The sequence below is a fragment of the Lepus europaeus genome, chromosome X, assembly GCF_033115175.1.
Source record: "Lepus europaeus isolate LE1 chromosome X, mLepTim1.pri, whole genome shotgun sequence".
Taxonomy (NCBI): Eukaryota; Metazoa; Chordata; class Mammalia; order Lagomorpha; family Leporidae; genus Lepus; species Lepus europaeus.
In genome coordinates this window covers 51,113,446-51,129,494 of record NC_084850.1, presented here as the reverse complement: position 1 = coordinate 51,129,494, position 16,049 = coordinate 51,113,446, and the positions used below count along the sequence as shown (strand labels likewise).

The 16,049-nt window shown below is 40.7% G+C and overlaps 1 protein-coding gene across 2 annotated transcripts in view; it reads left to right on the top strand.

Annotated features, from left to right (window-relative positions):
* Positions 1-13,328: 13,328 nt before the first annotated feature.
* The window catches only part of AMMECR1 (AMMECR nuclear protein 1), a 128,722-nt gene continuing 126,001 nt past the window's right edge, over positions 13,329-16,049 (top strand). For both annotated transcript variants that reach the window (XM_062183825.1, XM_062183823.1), the window contains exon 1: positions 13,329-13,836. In XM_062183825.1, coding sequence (XP_062039809.1) covers positions 13,367-13,836 — 470 coding nt within the window. In that variant the 5' untranslated portion in view covers positions 13,329-13,366. The remainder of the gene's footprint in view (positions 13,837-16,049) is intronic.

Below are 16,049 nucleotides of genomic sequence, written 5' to 3'. Positions count from 1 at the left end.
TCATTTCCCTGTTCCTCTTTGAGCCAAATGTTTCAATAGAATTGTCTGTAGAAACTATAAGGAGTTCCTTTCTTCCTCATTTGCTTTTCAACCCGCTCCAGTCTGCCTTCTGTCCGCACCATTCCAATGAAACTACTCGTGTTTTTTTCAGCAAACAACCTCCTTATTGTCAAATCTAATAGACATCTCTACCCTCATCTTATTTGAACTCCAAGCAGTATTTGATATCATTAATCATTCCCTCCCTCTTAAAACACTTTTCCCCCCTTTGGATGTTGTGACATTATACTCTGCTAGTATTCCTTCTGGCTACTCTAGTTCCCTCACTGGCTATTGCTTAGTCTCCTGAGTAGATTTATACTAATATTCTGATAACTTTGAACTTACTCCTAGTCTTCTCTTTTTTCTTTAAATCCTTCATCTATCTGGATCAAGACCATGATTTCTAATACCATCTATATACTGATAACTCTAGTCAATACCTTTCATCTGAGCCCATAATATGCATATCTATCCATCTACTATTCTATTTGCATATCTAACAGATACTTTAAACTTATTATGTCAAGAACGCTCTCCAGTTCCGCATCCCATATAGGCACCGGTTCGAGTCCCGACTGCTCCACTTCCAATCCAGCTCTCTGCTATGGCCTGGGAAAGCAGTAGAAGATGGCCCAAGTGCTTGGGCCCCTGCACCTGTGTGGGAGACTGGGAAAAGACTCCTGGCTCCTGGCTTCATATCAGCAAATCTCCAGCTGTTGTGGCCATCTGGGGAGTGAACCAGTGGACAGAAGACTTCTCTCTTTCTCTCTGCCTCTGCCTCTCTGTAACTCTGCCTTTCAAGTAAATACATAAATATTTTTTAAAAAAAGAACTCTTGGGGCCAGCACTGTGGCACAGTAGGTTAATCCTCTGCCTGCGGCGCCGGCATCCCATATGGGTGCCGGTTCTAGTTCCGGTTTCTCCTCTTCCAGTCCAGCCCTCTGCTATGGCCAGGGAAAGCAGTGGAAGATGGCCCAAGTCCTTGGGCCCCTGCACCCACATGGGAGACCCGGAAGAAGTTCCGGGCTCCTGGCTTTGGATCAGTGCAGCTCTGGCCGCTGTGGCCATTTGGGGAGTGAACCAGCGGACGGAAGACCTTTCTCTCTGTCTCTACCCCACACTGTCTGTAACTTTACCTCTCAAACAAATAAATAAAATCTTAAAAAAAAAAGAACTCTATTTTCCCTACCTACTCCTGTCCTTATCTTCTGAATGTCATCACCACATATTCAGTTACTTAAACCAGAGATCTAAGTATGATAATTAATTCCTCCTTTTTCCTCATCTCAACATGAGTATACTTCAAAAAATTCATGGAAAATTGAGTGGAGGATGGCCCAAGTGCTTGGGCCCTTCACCCCATGGGAGACCAGGATAAGCACCTGGCTCCTGCCATCGGATCATCGCGATGCGCAGGTCGCAGCACGCCTACCGCGGCGGCCATTGGAGGGTGAACCAACGGCAAAAGGAAGACCTTTCTCTCTGTCTCTCTCTCTCTCACTATCCACTCTGCCTGTCAAAAAAATAAAAAATAAATAAATAATAAAAAATAAAAAAATATAAGTTAATTTGCATACAAAATGTTTTGAAATCCATACATAGTTTTTACCTAATACACAATTCTGTGAACTTTTTGAAGACCTCCTGAATCTACTAGTAAATTTTGTTGCCTCTATCTCCAAAAATCACAAAGAATCTCTCCTTTTTTAAAAAGATTTATTTATTTATGTGGAAATCAGGGTTACACCGAGAGAGGAGGAGAGGCAGAGAGAGAGAGAGGTCTTGCATCCACTGGTTCACTCCCCAATTGACTGCAGTAGCCGGAGCTGTGCCAATCTGAAGTCAGGAGCCAGGATCTTCCTCCAGGTCTCTCATGCAGGTGCAGGGGCCAAGGACTTAGGCCATCTTCTACTGCTTTCCAAGGCCATAGCAGAGAGCTGAATCAGAAGTGGAGCACACAGGTCTCGAACCGGTGCCCATATGGAACGCAGGAAGTGGCTTTACCCGCTACGCCACAGCGCCAGCCTCCTCTCCCTTCTTTTTACTCTTAACTTTTACCCCCTTGATCCAGGTCTATTCTGACTGTTCTCCCTACCTCTGCCTTACTCTTCATTAATTCTCTGCATAGCTGCCAAACTGAACTTATTAAACCTCTCAGTGTCTTCTCATTGCTCTTTGAATAAAAGCCAAATTCTTTATCATGTCTATGCAAGACCCACTTTTGCACCTCAATAAAGAAACAGAAGATTCTAGACATTATACATCAACTAGACCTAACATATATCTATAGAGCTTCCACTGAATAACTGCAGAATATAAAATCTTTTCAAGTGCACATGTAACATATCCAAGACAGACCACATACTGGACTATAAAACAAGCCTCAAAACATTTAAAGGAATTGAAATGATTAAAAATTATCTACCACAATAGAATGGAATTATAAATAACAGAAGGAAATTTGGGCTATTTATCAATATGTGAAAATTGAACAACACAGTCCTAAATAACCAGTGGGTCAAAAATATCTTTGACAATATCAACACTTTGAATTGAATGAAAACAAAGCTACAACATACCAGAACTTAATAGGATGCAGCTAAGTCAATGGTTAGAGGGAAATTTACAGCTGTAACACCTATATTTAAAAAGAATAAGTAATTCCAATCAATGATCTAACCTGCCACCATAAGAAACAAGAACAGGAAGACAAAACAAACATAAAGCATACATAGGGAAAGAAGTAAAGATTTAAATGGAAACAAGTGAAATAAAGAATAGAAAAACCATAGAGAAAAATAATGAAACAAAAAGCTGATTTTTTGAAAAGAACAATACAATTGGAAAGTCTTTAGTTAGGCTGACCAAGAAAAAAAGAGAAGGTTCAAATTACTAAAATTGCAAATCAAAAAGGGGACATTACTACAGATTTAACAGAAATAAAAAGGATTATAAGAAAATACTAGAAGCTATTTTATACCAATAAGTTAGACTACTTAGACAAAATGGACAAATGCCTGTAAATACACTACCAAAACTGACTCAAGAAGAAGAATCTCTGATAGACCTTTAATAAGTAATGAGATAGCATCAATTAATAAAAAGAAAACTTCCTAAGAAAAATTCAGGATCAGATGACTTCACTGGTAAATCCTGCCATATATTTAAAGAAGAATTAAGAAGCAAATGTTTAGCCTAGTGATTAAGATGCGCATGTCCCATACCGGAGGACCTAGGCTTGATTACTGGCTCTGGCTCTTGATTCTAGCTTCCTACTTATCCAGACCCTAGAAAGCAGCAGTGATGGCACAAAAATTGGGTTCCTGATACCCACTTGGGAGATTTGTATTGCATTCCTGGCTCCTGGCTTTAGCCTTGGCCCACCAACTGCTGTAGGCTTTTGGGGAATGAACCCATAGATAGGCTTGATCTTGATCTCTATCTTTCTGCCTCTTAAAGTTTTTTAATGAAAGAATTGATACCAAATCCTTCTCAAGTCCCTCCAAAATAAGAGAGGAAAGAAACTTCCCAAATCATTTATGAGAACAGCATTATCCTGATATCTAAACCTGACAAAGACTCCACAAGAAAACTCAGATCATTTTCTCCTTTGAACATAGAAGTAAAAAGCTTTTAAAAATAGTAGTACATGGGGGCTGTCATTTTGGTGTAGCAGCAATACCAGGCATCCCATATGGGCACCATTTCATGTTCCAGCTGCTCCATTTCTGATCCAGCTCCCTGCTAATGGCCTGAGAAAAGCTGCAGAAGATGGCACAAGTGTTTGGGCCCCTGCCACCCACATGGGAGACCCAGAAGAATCTCCTGGCTTCTGGCTTTGGCCTAGCCCATCACTAGCCATTGTGGCCATCTGGGTAGTGTGCCAGAGAATGGAAGACTATCTTTCTCTCTCTTTTTTTTCTCTCTCTCTCCCTCTCTCTCTCTGTAACTCTGACTTCCAAATAAATAAATAAATAAATAAATCTTTAAAAAATACTAGTAAATGGATCCAGCAATATAATAAATGACTATACACTATGCCCAAGTAGGATTCATCCCAAGATTAGAATGTTGATTCAATATCTCAAAATCAGTTAATGTAACATAGCATATCAACAGCATGAAGGACAAAAGCCACATGAAAGTCTCAATAGACATACTAAAAGCATTTGACATAAATCCAATCTGTTGGGAAGAGAAAGAAATTAAGGACATCAAAATTGGAAAGGAGGAAGTCAAACTCTCCTTGTTTGCAGACAATATGATCTAGTACATAGAAAACCCTAAGTGTACTGCCAAAAACACCTCTCGTAACTAATGAAATAAATTCAGTGAAGTTCCTGGATACAAAATCAAAATAAAAAAAAAACACTAGTATATCTATACATCAATAGCAAGCTATCTGAAAAAGAAATCAACAGAGCAATTCCATTTATAATAGGTGACAAAATAAATAAATAAAACACCTAGGAATAAATTTAACTAAAGAGGCGAAAGACCTGGCCGGCGCCGTGGCTCAACAGGCTAATCCTCCGCCTTGCGGCGCCGGCACACCGGGTTCTAGTCTATCCCAGTTGCCCCTCTTCCAGTTCTCTGCTAAGGCCCGGGAAGGCAGTGGAGGATGGCCCAAGTCCTTGGGCCCTGCACCCCATGGGAGACCAGGAGAAGCACCTGGCTCCTAGCTTCAGATCAGCACAATGTGCCGGCCGCAGCGGCCATTGGAGGGTGAACCAACGGCAAAAAGGAAGACCTTTCTCTCTGTCTCTCTCTCTCTCACTATCCACTCTGCCTGTCAAAAAAAAAAAAAAAAAAGAGGCGAAAGATCTCTACAATGAAACTACCAAGCATTGATGGAAGAAATGGAAAAGGATACAAATAAATGGAAAGATATCCTTTGTTTAATATTATTAATTTGGCATAGTGGTTAAGTTGCCACTTGGAATGCCTGCATCCCATATAGGAATGCCTTGTTCAAGTTCCAACTACACTTCTTCCATTCTAGCTTCCTGGTAATAGGAGGCAACCAATGACAGCCCATATACTTGGGACCTGCCACACACATGGAAGACCTGGATGAAGTTCTGGGCTCCTAGATTTGGCCTGGCCCAGTCCTGGCCATTGCAGGAATTTGGGGAGTAAACCAGCAGATGGAAGATCTCTCTCCATCTGTCTCTAGCTCTCTGTCAGTCTTTTAAATAAAATGAAAATAAATAATTAGGGGCTGGCATTGTGGCATAGTGGGTTTAGCCTCTGCCTGCAATGCTGGCGTCCCATAAGGGCACTGGTTCATGTCCCAGTTGCTCCTTTTCCAATCCAGCTCTCTGTCTATGACCTGGGAAAGCAGTAGAAGATGGCCCAAATGCTTAGGTTCCCTTACCCATGTGGAAGACCTGGAAGAAGCTCCTGGCTCCTGGCTTCAGACAAGCTCAGCTATGGCCATTGCAGCTATTTGAGGAGTGAACCAACATATGGAAGACCTTTTGCTCTCTCTAGCCTTCTGTCTGTAACTCTACCTTTCAACTAATTAAATCAAAATCTTTTTTCAAAAAAAGGGCTATAAATATGAATAGACATTTATCAAGACATACACATGGCAAACAAATATATGGAAAAATGAACATCACTAACTAGGGAAATACAGATCAAAACTACAATGAGATATCACCCCACCACAATTAGAATAGCTATTATCAAAACAACAACAAAGAAAAAATGCTCGTGGGGCTGTGGAGAAAGAGGAACTCTTATTCACTGTTGGTGGGAATGTAAATTAGTATAGCCATTTTCAAAATGTATTAATGTTTCTCAAAAAAATAAAAGTAGAACTACTGTACAGTTCAACAATCCCACTACTATGTATATTCCCAAAGGAGATGACATCAACGTGTTGAAAATTCGGCACCTGTACTCCTATGTTTATTGTAGCACAATTCAGCACTATTCACAATAACCAAGCTATCGAGTCAACCTAAATGTCCAACAGTGGGCAAATGAGGAATGTGTTACATATATACAATGGAATATTGTTTGGCCATAAAAAAGCATGAAATCCTGTCATTTGCCATAAAGTGAATGCACTTGGAGGACATTATGTTAAGTAGGTAAGGTATAGAAAGAAAAATACCGTATGATCTCACTCATATGTGAAATCTAAAAAATTGATCTCATAGAAGTTGAGAGTAGAACACTATTTACCAGAGACGAGGGAGAATAATGGGAAACAGGGATAGGAAGAGGTTGGTTTTTTGGGTATAATGTTCCAGTTGGAAGGAAGAACAGATTCTGCTGTTCCATGGCACAGTGGGATGAATGTGGTTAATCATAATGCATTGTATATTTCCAGATAGAATTTTGAATATGCGCACCCTAAAGAAATAAATGGTGAAAATCTGAGGTGATGGATATGCTAATAATTACTCAAGGTATACACGAATCAAAACATCATTATCATTATGTTTGCATGAATCAAAACAAGCATCACATTATACCTTTTCTTAGAAAATGTACAAATGTATTTGACAATTAAAATATTATTTAAAAATTTTTAAAATACAATAGAATTGATAGCAGCTGTCTCACAAAATCTAATCTGCCATGATTTTTTAAAAAAAGCAATGAACAAACAAGGAATAGAAGATAACTTTCTCAATATAAAAGTGTATATGAACACATTTATGTATATTATAATTCCAGAGCTAACTTCATACTTAATGAGGAAAGACTGAAAGCTTTTCCCCTAAGATCAGAAACAAGGCAGGGATGTCTGCTCTCACCAATTCTATTAACATAGTGCTGGAGATTTTCACCAAAGCAATTATACAAGAAAAGTAAATAAAGGCCATACAAACAAGAAAGAAGTAAAATTCTCCCTCTCTCATATGATAAATACATATTTTTAACATGGGCAAAGGATTTGAATAGGCATTTCTCCAAAAAAATATACAAATGGGCAACAAATACCTGAAAAATTGCTCATCATTTTTATTTTGAGAAATGCAAATCAAAACCACAATGAGATACTATTTTATATCCAATAGCATGCTAATAATAATAATAATAATAATAAAATATAAAAATAAGTATTGGAAAGGAGGTGGAAAACTGGAGTCCACATATACTACTTCTGATCCTCTTCCGATCCAGCTCTCTGCTGTGGCCTGGGGTAGCAGTAGGAGATGGCCCAAGTCCTTGGGCCCCTGCACCCACGTGGGAGACCCAGAGAAAGCTCCTGTCTCCTGGCTTCAGATCGGCGCACCTCCGGCCATTGTGGCCATCTGGGGAGTGAACCAGTAGATGGAAGACCTTTCTCTCTGTCTCTACCTCTCTCTGTAACTCTGTCTTTCAAATAAATAAAATAAATCTTTAAAAAAGAGACATAAAAATATACACCTATATAAAATTTGCACATAAATATTCATTGCAGTATTATTCATAACCAAAGCCATAAACATCTAAATGATAATCAATTGACAAATAGATACAAAGATTGTGGTATATCTCTGTAATAGAATACAATGCAGTCATAAAAATGAGTGAAGTATTGGTAAATGCTTCAATGTATTGCTTCTTGGCTTTTTGGTTAAGATCAAGTGTAATGCTTCAAGGTAGAGAAACCTCAAAAACATGCTTAGTGAAATAATCCACACATTAAAAAGCAAATGGCATATGATTCCATTTATATGAAATGTCCAGGATGGGAAAATGTATAGAGATAGATAGTAAATTATAGGTTGCCTTGGCTAGGAGGAGTGGGAAGGAATGGAGAGTAACTGCTAATGGACAGAAAGTTTCCGTATGGGGTGATCAAAGTGTTACAAAAGTCATGATACTGATAGTTGCTTAACTGCATGAATATTCTAAATATCACTGAATTGTAAATTTTAAATTGGTAAATTGTAGGCTTTTTGAATTATATCTCAATAAAAAGAAGAAGCAAGAAACAATCAAAGAAGCAAGAAACAAAGACTTTTCTGAGAAGATTCAGAAAAGTTACCATGAGGCACCTGTAGTACAAATGGCAGCTTGAAGGTCTTAGTGAGAGACAGGCTCCTTGGGTGGTATGAAAGAAATGCAGAATTCCTTGTGGAATCCTGTGGAGGATGTAGAAGGCAGCTGAGAATAAAGAGGCAGCCTACTTTTCAGGCAGTTGCTGTGACATGGAGTGACCAGGCCCAAAGATGAGGCTGCTCAGTAGACAGACAAAGTCAGGGGCAGGATAGAGAATATGGCTGTGATTTCAAGGATCAGCTGCACCACTAGGAGCTGAGGTAGGTACCCTACACAGTCAATCAGGTGCAAAGGCAGAGATTCTTGACAACATCATTGTGCATTGCTCATGCTGACAGAGTGAGTTTTAAATTATGGATATTTAAGCAATGGGCAGAGTGAGGCAAAAATGAGCTACATTTCATCCGAAATCCAGCAGAGGTTAAGGGGCTCACATTTCTGCTCCTCAGTGCCATGAGTGAATGTGAATATTAAATAGAATATTTATACCCAAGATACTTTGAATTTGACCGTCTTTTGTATTTTAATTGACAGTATTAATGCTCACACAGCTGAACTTGTGCCTCCAGTCAATCAGAATAAGTGCTCCAGAAGAAAATGAGATTAGCTATACAAAAGCAACTATATCCCATATCAGATTGTTTCGTTCTAGTACCAGCTCTACTCTTCATTCCAGCTTCCTACCAGTGCACACCCTGGGAGACACCAGGTGATTATTCAACCACTTGGGTCCCTGCCACCCACATGGGAGACCTGAATTGAGTTCCTGGCTTCAGCCTGGCCCATCCCTGGCTGCTGTGGGCATTTGGAGAATGAACTAGCAGATCTGTTTCTCTCTCTCTCTCTCTGCCTTTTACATAAATATATCAATATATAAAACTTTTTTAAAAGGAAAAACAGCTATATTTATATAATGAAATTTGGAAGTGAAGCACAGTTGAGTTATAGTATATATGTTTTCACAGCTCAATATATTCATATAGGGTAGTAGATGAATTCTTTAAGGAAGAGAGAAAAGAAAAATAGTCAACTAAAGATTTTCCAAATGAAAGTAGATACTATCATGTTTTGTTTACTCTCAACTGCTCTAAGTTCCCCCAATTATACTCTTTTTGGTCATCTCCTCCTTAAAAAAGCTTTTTTTTTTTCCTAATCTACAACTAGCTAGCTTCACTAATTTTTCCACACTTAGGGTAGATACTAGCGTATCCAAGTCTCACTGAAGAGTTAATATAACTTTGTCTCAAGGAATTTGGTGGCAAAACAACCTTCAATCAGTTTGCACTCCAGTTGATGATAAAATATATAAATGAAACAACTAGAAAACAGTCCAAGGTAGATCATGGTGCTTTGGTTCATAAATGTGTTAATTAGATTAAAAAGGATTTAGGAGGGAAGGATCTGTTTTATAACCAGGAAAACAAATTGATTTATCAACTTGAATTGAAAAGTGTGCAAAAAGTTTAGTATTTACTCATATATTTAGGAGAACTGATCACCACCTCCACAACCACAACCATGCATTACATGTGTACAAGGTTAGATCAAAGTGGTAGCTAAGAATATTACATTCTGCAGTTGTTCAAAGATGACAGTTGAGAAAGTTTGATGACAGAGGATAAAAATAACACTCATTTGGGCATAAATGACACTTTTTAAAATTGAACGAAGTAAACTTTCTTCATTTCCCCCACATCCCTAGAAAAGTAAGAAAGCACTTTTGCAACATTAACAAGTTCACTATCTCATCAAATTGTAATTATTTTCACTTTCTGAAATGAAAAAAAAATACTATCATAAATATGAGAATAAGTTGAGGCAAAGATAAAATAATAAGTAACTTTTGAGTTTAATTCAATTTTCAGTTTTCTGGTAAATAATGTACATAACCTCTGTTTGGCTAATTTTTCCATAGTTGTAAAACAAGTTTTCTAATAGCAACAGAAAGGCAGCTGTGGAAACAGAAATGCTTACAATCGGAATGTGTTTTGTTGACAAAGAGACTATGGCCTATTTACTTTTTTATGTAAAAGAAATGTGGAATCTTTAGCTCCCAGCTTGACAGTCAGTTACAAAGACCAGAAAGCACCTCAACGTTTCCTCTGGAGCATATTATCACTGCACTCCAGTATCAGCACTGGGTAGAAACACATGTGCTTTATCATACTTTGACCTTTATACTTCAAGTCAAGGGAATCCTGAGCAAGGTCAGTTTTCCTATCCTGTGTGCACTTTCCATAGATGTGAAAAAATATTTTGACAGCATTTGTCCTAGGTATTTCATTTATGTTTGAATGAAGTAGGTTTATTTTTATGCTGGTGACTTTGCAAGAAAACAAGGCCGGGAGTGGCATTTCCTCAAAGGCTAAAAAGAGGCATTACCACCACTACCACTACTTGCCAGGGGATTTATAAAGCATCTTGAGGCTCAAGGTTAGTATGGGAGATACGCCAAGCTTAGGAGAAGTTAACACAGAGAGAATGGTGAGTGTTTTCCCTCCTTTTAGGCAGCTAGTACAACAAAGTAGTTCAGATAGTAACCTCTAGTGGTCAGGTAATGATGTCTTCAATGATCACATTTTGGTTCATCTGTTTTCTTTGTTCTGGTGAGGGTTGGAATTGAAATAAAAAATCCTTGAGGGAAAAGCTATTTTTATAATTCAGCTGGGGTGTCCTTGTCTTTGGGTTTCCCATTGCATCAGTCCCTTTGCCTGGCAAGATAGCCATGATAGTGCTTTGTCCTTTAGATGAAACGTGGAACTAAGGACATGACTACTGGTGCTTATTAAAGATTCCTTGCTATTTTCACAAGAGTAGGGGCGTTAGACTCTTGTCTACTGGCCAAATTCTAAATCGGGAGATTACATTCTGCTTTCCTAAATTCCCCTAGCAGAAGCAGCCATCCATGGTATCCTACTTGCTTCCTGTGCTAAACTGTTGTGTGATGTCATAAAACGGCTCTGGTTATCTACTCTAGGAGTGATCATTGTTTTTAGTGGGATAGGGAACAAATTGGTACCTATTGTTTGCTAGTGTATTTGGTCTAGTTTCCAACAAATTAAAAGGTAGGCTGTAGAAATTTAGGATAAAGTATAAAACAGACCAAAACACTAACAGTGTACCATTCATTGTGGCTTTTTAATTTTTTTAACACCAATCTGCCTTCCTGTCTGCAACATAGATCAATAAATGCATTGTTTACTCCACTAGCAACTGACACTAAATTATTATTCATAATTATTAAAAATAATTTAAAATTTCAAACATGAAATCACACACCACAAGCCTGTCTCTTTTGTCTTTCGGCTGCATCTACCCTTCCTGGTAGATGACAGCTGGTGTATTTCATACAATGTTTTTTGAAGGGGATTCTTCATCTTTCCTTGGTAACATATTTCAATGTTTCCAAATCTTTCCACAAAAAAACCGTAAGTTCTTATTTCTGTTTAACCTTATTTCCACCTACTATAGTTCAATGACACTAGTGTAAATTTATCCATCACTAAACGTTGTTACGATATATCTGCTATTGAGAAGCAGTGCGGAACAACAGCATAGTCTTTTGAATCAGACATGTCTTCCTTCACCTCCAGGATCTGTCACTTTCTAGGTGTGTGATGTTGGGCACATTACTGCTGAGGGCTAAAGGAGCAACTCAGAGCATCACTGTGAAAGTCAAATGAGATAATACATTATTTTGAAGGATTGTGGGGGTAAGATGAGGCATGATACTGAACATCTAAATCATGCCCAATGCATAGTAGCTATTTTCCTGATTATATACACAGACCTGGCTTAATTTATAAGCCCTGAGAGTTGGAAGCATGCTTCCTGTGTGTGCACTAGACTTCAACAGAAGTACAGTGTTGTGCACATAGTATGGTGTAGAAGCTCAAGGTTTACTGACTAAATTCTTTATTTTCTACCTATTTGCCAAATCCCCCATATTAGGAGCAAGGGTCACGATGACAATCTTGTGCTGTTTCCAATTATACAGATACCTGACTTTGCCCAGATGTTTGCTATGGGGTAGACATAATGCAAATAACTTATATATGCTGTTTCTACTTCTATTTCATTTCTATAGATTTTAATATTTGACTGTTGTCGTTTTTCCCATTAAGCTGTGTATTAGGTGTCCAGAATGGGAGTAATTCAATCATATGTCTCTTCATCCATTCAAGCATTTTTAATTGAAAAAAGTTTAAAAAATGAATATTAAGAATTATATGTAGCAGAACAAAATCTTTCAGCTTGTGATTAAGTACACTACCTGCCCTATTCACCTGTAGGATCTGTGCACTACAGATGTATTTTGAATTGTTTTGTTTCCAAGCCAAAATAAATAAACAAACAAACAAAACAACCTGAAAGCCCACCGCTGCAGTTCTCAAAGTATGATGAACATCTTTGAACCAGTGAGGTGCTGCTTAGAACTTTGGTTTTTGCTTATAAGCGTTTTCACGAGGCTAGGAGGGGGAAGTTGGAGGAGCAAGTACAAAATATATAGATTCAATCAGGCTTCAAGATTTGTCGAGAGGAAAGAGTGTCTTTTTTTTTTTTTAACCTCTATTCTCGGAAAACCCCTGGTGTGTGCTTAGGTTGCTATTAAAGGCACCCCAGCGTGGCCATTTCCCTGACTGCTTTGTATGTACTTTGCAGAGGCAGTCTCAGGTGTGGAGCTCCGAGCACCTGCTTACTCTCACTCCCACAGTTCAGAAGCCAGCGTATTTGAGGCCGGGTGGCTCAGGTTCCATGTAACTGGGCTCAAGTGTCACTAACACTACGTGCAGCAAGGGTCACCGAGCTGTGCTTTGGGACTTGGATGCTTACTCTGGACTTTTCTCCTTTCTTTTCCCCCGACACTAGCTTCCCTTTTCTCTCCTGCCTTCCCGGCCATGCTCCCCCCCACCCCCTTCCTCCTCCTCCTCCTCCTCCTCCTCCTCCTTTTGCCCTCACTGTCCACTGTCTCTCTCTCTTTCTCTTCACCTTCTTTTCTATTAGGCTTCCTGTCTTCCATCCTCTGCGGGCCACAGGCAAGCATTGGGTCTGGGGCTGCGGCTCCCAGCAGGAGCGAGTCGGGCGGGACAGGACAGGCGCTAAGGGCTTGGCCGAGAAAGCGCGGAGCGCGCGCCGCAGCGGGTACGCGCGCGGGGCAGCCGCGTGGCCGGGCAGCAGGCTAGGAAACGGCCCGCGCGCGCGCGCCCCGCGAGCCCCCAGCGCGCCCCCGGCGGCCGGGGCCGCAGCGTGCTCGCCCCCGCCGCCAGCTCGCCTCACTTATGGGTCGGAAGCGCTGCGTGGGGGAGACTGTTCCAAGATGGCGGCGGGTTGCTGCGGGGTGAAGAAGCAGAAACTGTCCAGTTCGCCCCCCTCTGGCTCGGGTGGCGGTGGTGGCGCCTCCTCCTCCCACTGTAGCGGAGAGAGCCAGTGCCGAGCTGGGGAGCTAGGACTAGGAGGCGCCGGTACGCGGCTCAACGGTCTGGGAGGTCTAACCGGAGGAGGTAGCGGCAGCGGCTGTACCCTCTCTCCCCCCCAGGGCTGCGGCGGCGGCGGCGGGGGGATCTCCCTGTCCCCACCTCCGAGCTGTGGAGTGGGAACCCTACTTTCCACCCCGGCCACCGCCACCTCTTCCTCGCCCTCCTCATCGTCTGCCGCCTCGTCCTCATCGCCAGGCTCCCGGAAGATGGTGGTGTCAGCGGAGATGTGCTGCTTTTGCTTCGATGTGCTCTACTGTCACCTGTACGGCTACCAGCAGCCCCGGACCCCCCGGTTCACCAACGAGCCCTAGTGAGTACCGTGCCCTCGGCCGCCCTCTCCCTTGCGCTCGGGATGGGGCTCAGAGTTGAGGGAAAGTGCGAGTCCGCCTCCTCGCCGGCGGGTGCCCCTGCTCCTCTGGCTGCCCGAGTGCCCGGAGCCACTCGACTTCAGTCAGGGCACCCCGCGCTTTCTACCTCATGAGGCCAGCACCCCACACTTGGAGCAGGCTGCCGCCGCGAGGGATTGCCCTAGGCTCCAGAGGTGTTCGCTCTCTCGTGGCAATAACTTCTAGGAGTTTTGCCCCTTTTCCCTCTCTCTTTTGCCACCCTCCACCCCGCCTCAGTTTGGGAGAGCTGGATTACTCCAGGTGTTGACCTCTCCTCACTTAGGGTTTCCATTGCCCCATGTGAAAATCCCGCCGCTCTTCCCGCCCCCCGGACCCTGCACTTAGAGAGCTAATTTCCCATTGCCGCGTGAAAAATAGCAACTATCCAACTTCTGTTCTGTTAGTGATGGAACTTAGCTCCGGAGCTTGTTAGAACGTTACCCATCTTTTCCTCCGGGTTTCCTTGTGCCGGGAGTGGGGGTGTTTGAAAACACATATTCCCTTACTACCTATTTTCATCTGAACATACCCATTAAAATGTGTTTCTAGCGAAGTGAGCGCACCGCCGAGCTTCCTCGCATTTGAAGAGTGAGACCCTTTTTTTTTTTTTTAATTCTACTGTCTGGGTAATCTGGGTAATAGCTCATTCAAAGAGAGCTGTCCTCTCATACCACTGTCAGTTGTACATTACGCGTGTATTCGCTTTTGTGTTGATTTCACTTTTAAGAAATCTATGTTATACTCGAACGATCTGAGAAACAGTTAAACAGTCCAACAGTACATGTGTCGGAATTTTTATGGCTTCTTTTGGTTTTGTACTCTTATTTACCCTTCAAGTGTGTGGTTGTAATTGCTCAGAATAGCATTGTTACAGCTGAAAACTCTGTTAATTCGAATCCTTGTCCATTTGGATATGTGGTAGATGAGGGACACACACACACACACACACACACACACGGTGTGTAAACTGAGAGTAAACTGGCTTTTGAGTTAAATCCTAGACAGAGTGTAAAGACCAAGAGAGAGCAGAATGAGAAAAGGGGTGATTGTTTTTATTATGAGTACTTTGCATCAACAAGAAAAATAATAGAGAAAATTTACAGCAAAACCTGTACTGAAAAGCATCAACCCTTTTTCTACTTAAGACAAATGCTCCTTATCCTTCATGTCGTAAATACCTGGATTGATATTTGTTTTAAAATTATGTTTTTAATTTTGTGAGATTAGAGGATAAAACTACTGGATAAGTATATAAACACGTCTGCCTAGATGAAAAATATTAAATTAATATGTATAGTGGAAATCACAATAAAGTGTCCTGGAAAGTGTGCATTTGTATTCTTTGTTTTCTTTGGCTTTGATGCTTTAAATGTCTTTAATTTTGTATGACTCTTCTGTGTTCTGAGCATTTTCTTTGAGACTTGGTTCATCTGTGAGTATTGGTTCATGAGACAGGCATGAAAGGGCAAACAGGCAAATGCTTTGTCAAATAAATTATCTTTATAAACTTCATAATGTTAACTCCAGGAGCTTAAATTCTAAATCCACACCTTTACTTAGCCAATTTATTTATTTATTTTTCTGGTTAAGAAATAACATTCATTTTGAATAGATGGGTACATAAAGAAAAATCTATGAAATATTTGTTAGCTTGTCACTTATTTGTGACTTTTATGCGTGCTCCTGGGTGTCTGTGATACATAAAAACTAGTCCTGGGATGAGAGTTAGGTGGCTATGCAGTCACGAGATGCAAAGATTCACTGTTGGTTAGTTCTTGAGCTGTTACATGAGTTTGGCAAAAGCTGATTTAGTATTCACGCTCCATTGCTCCAAAACATATGAGAACACACTTTTAGAAGGTGCTATTTTCACACATTTTAAAGTGAGTTTGGGTTAACTGAATGACTGTAAGAAGAATTTTAAAAGGAAAGTGAGTTTGACCAGTTCATATAGAAAAGGCTTTGGGAAATGCATTTTAATAGTGGTCACTTGCCACACATATTTAGCTATGTACTTCTCTTCTAGTATCCCAGCTGCTGGATTTCTTTTTCATGGAATCAAACAGCTACATAAGACGCTATTCACCACTGTGAATATGCTGAATTGGTGGTGGAAGAATAATAACTATTATCGTTT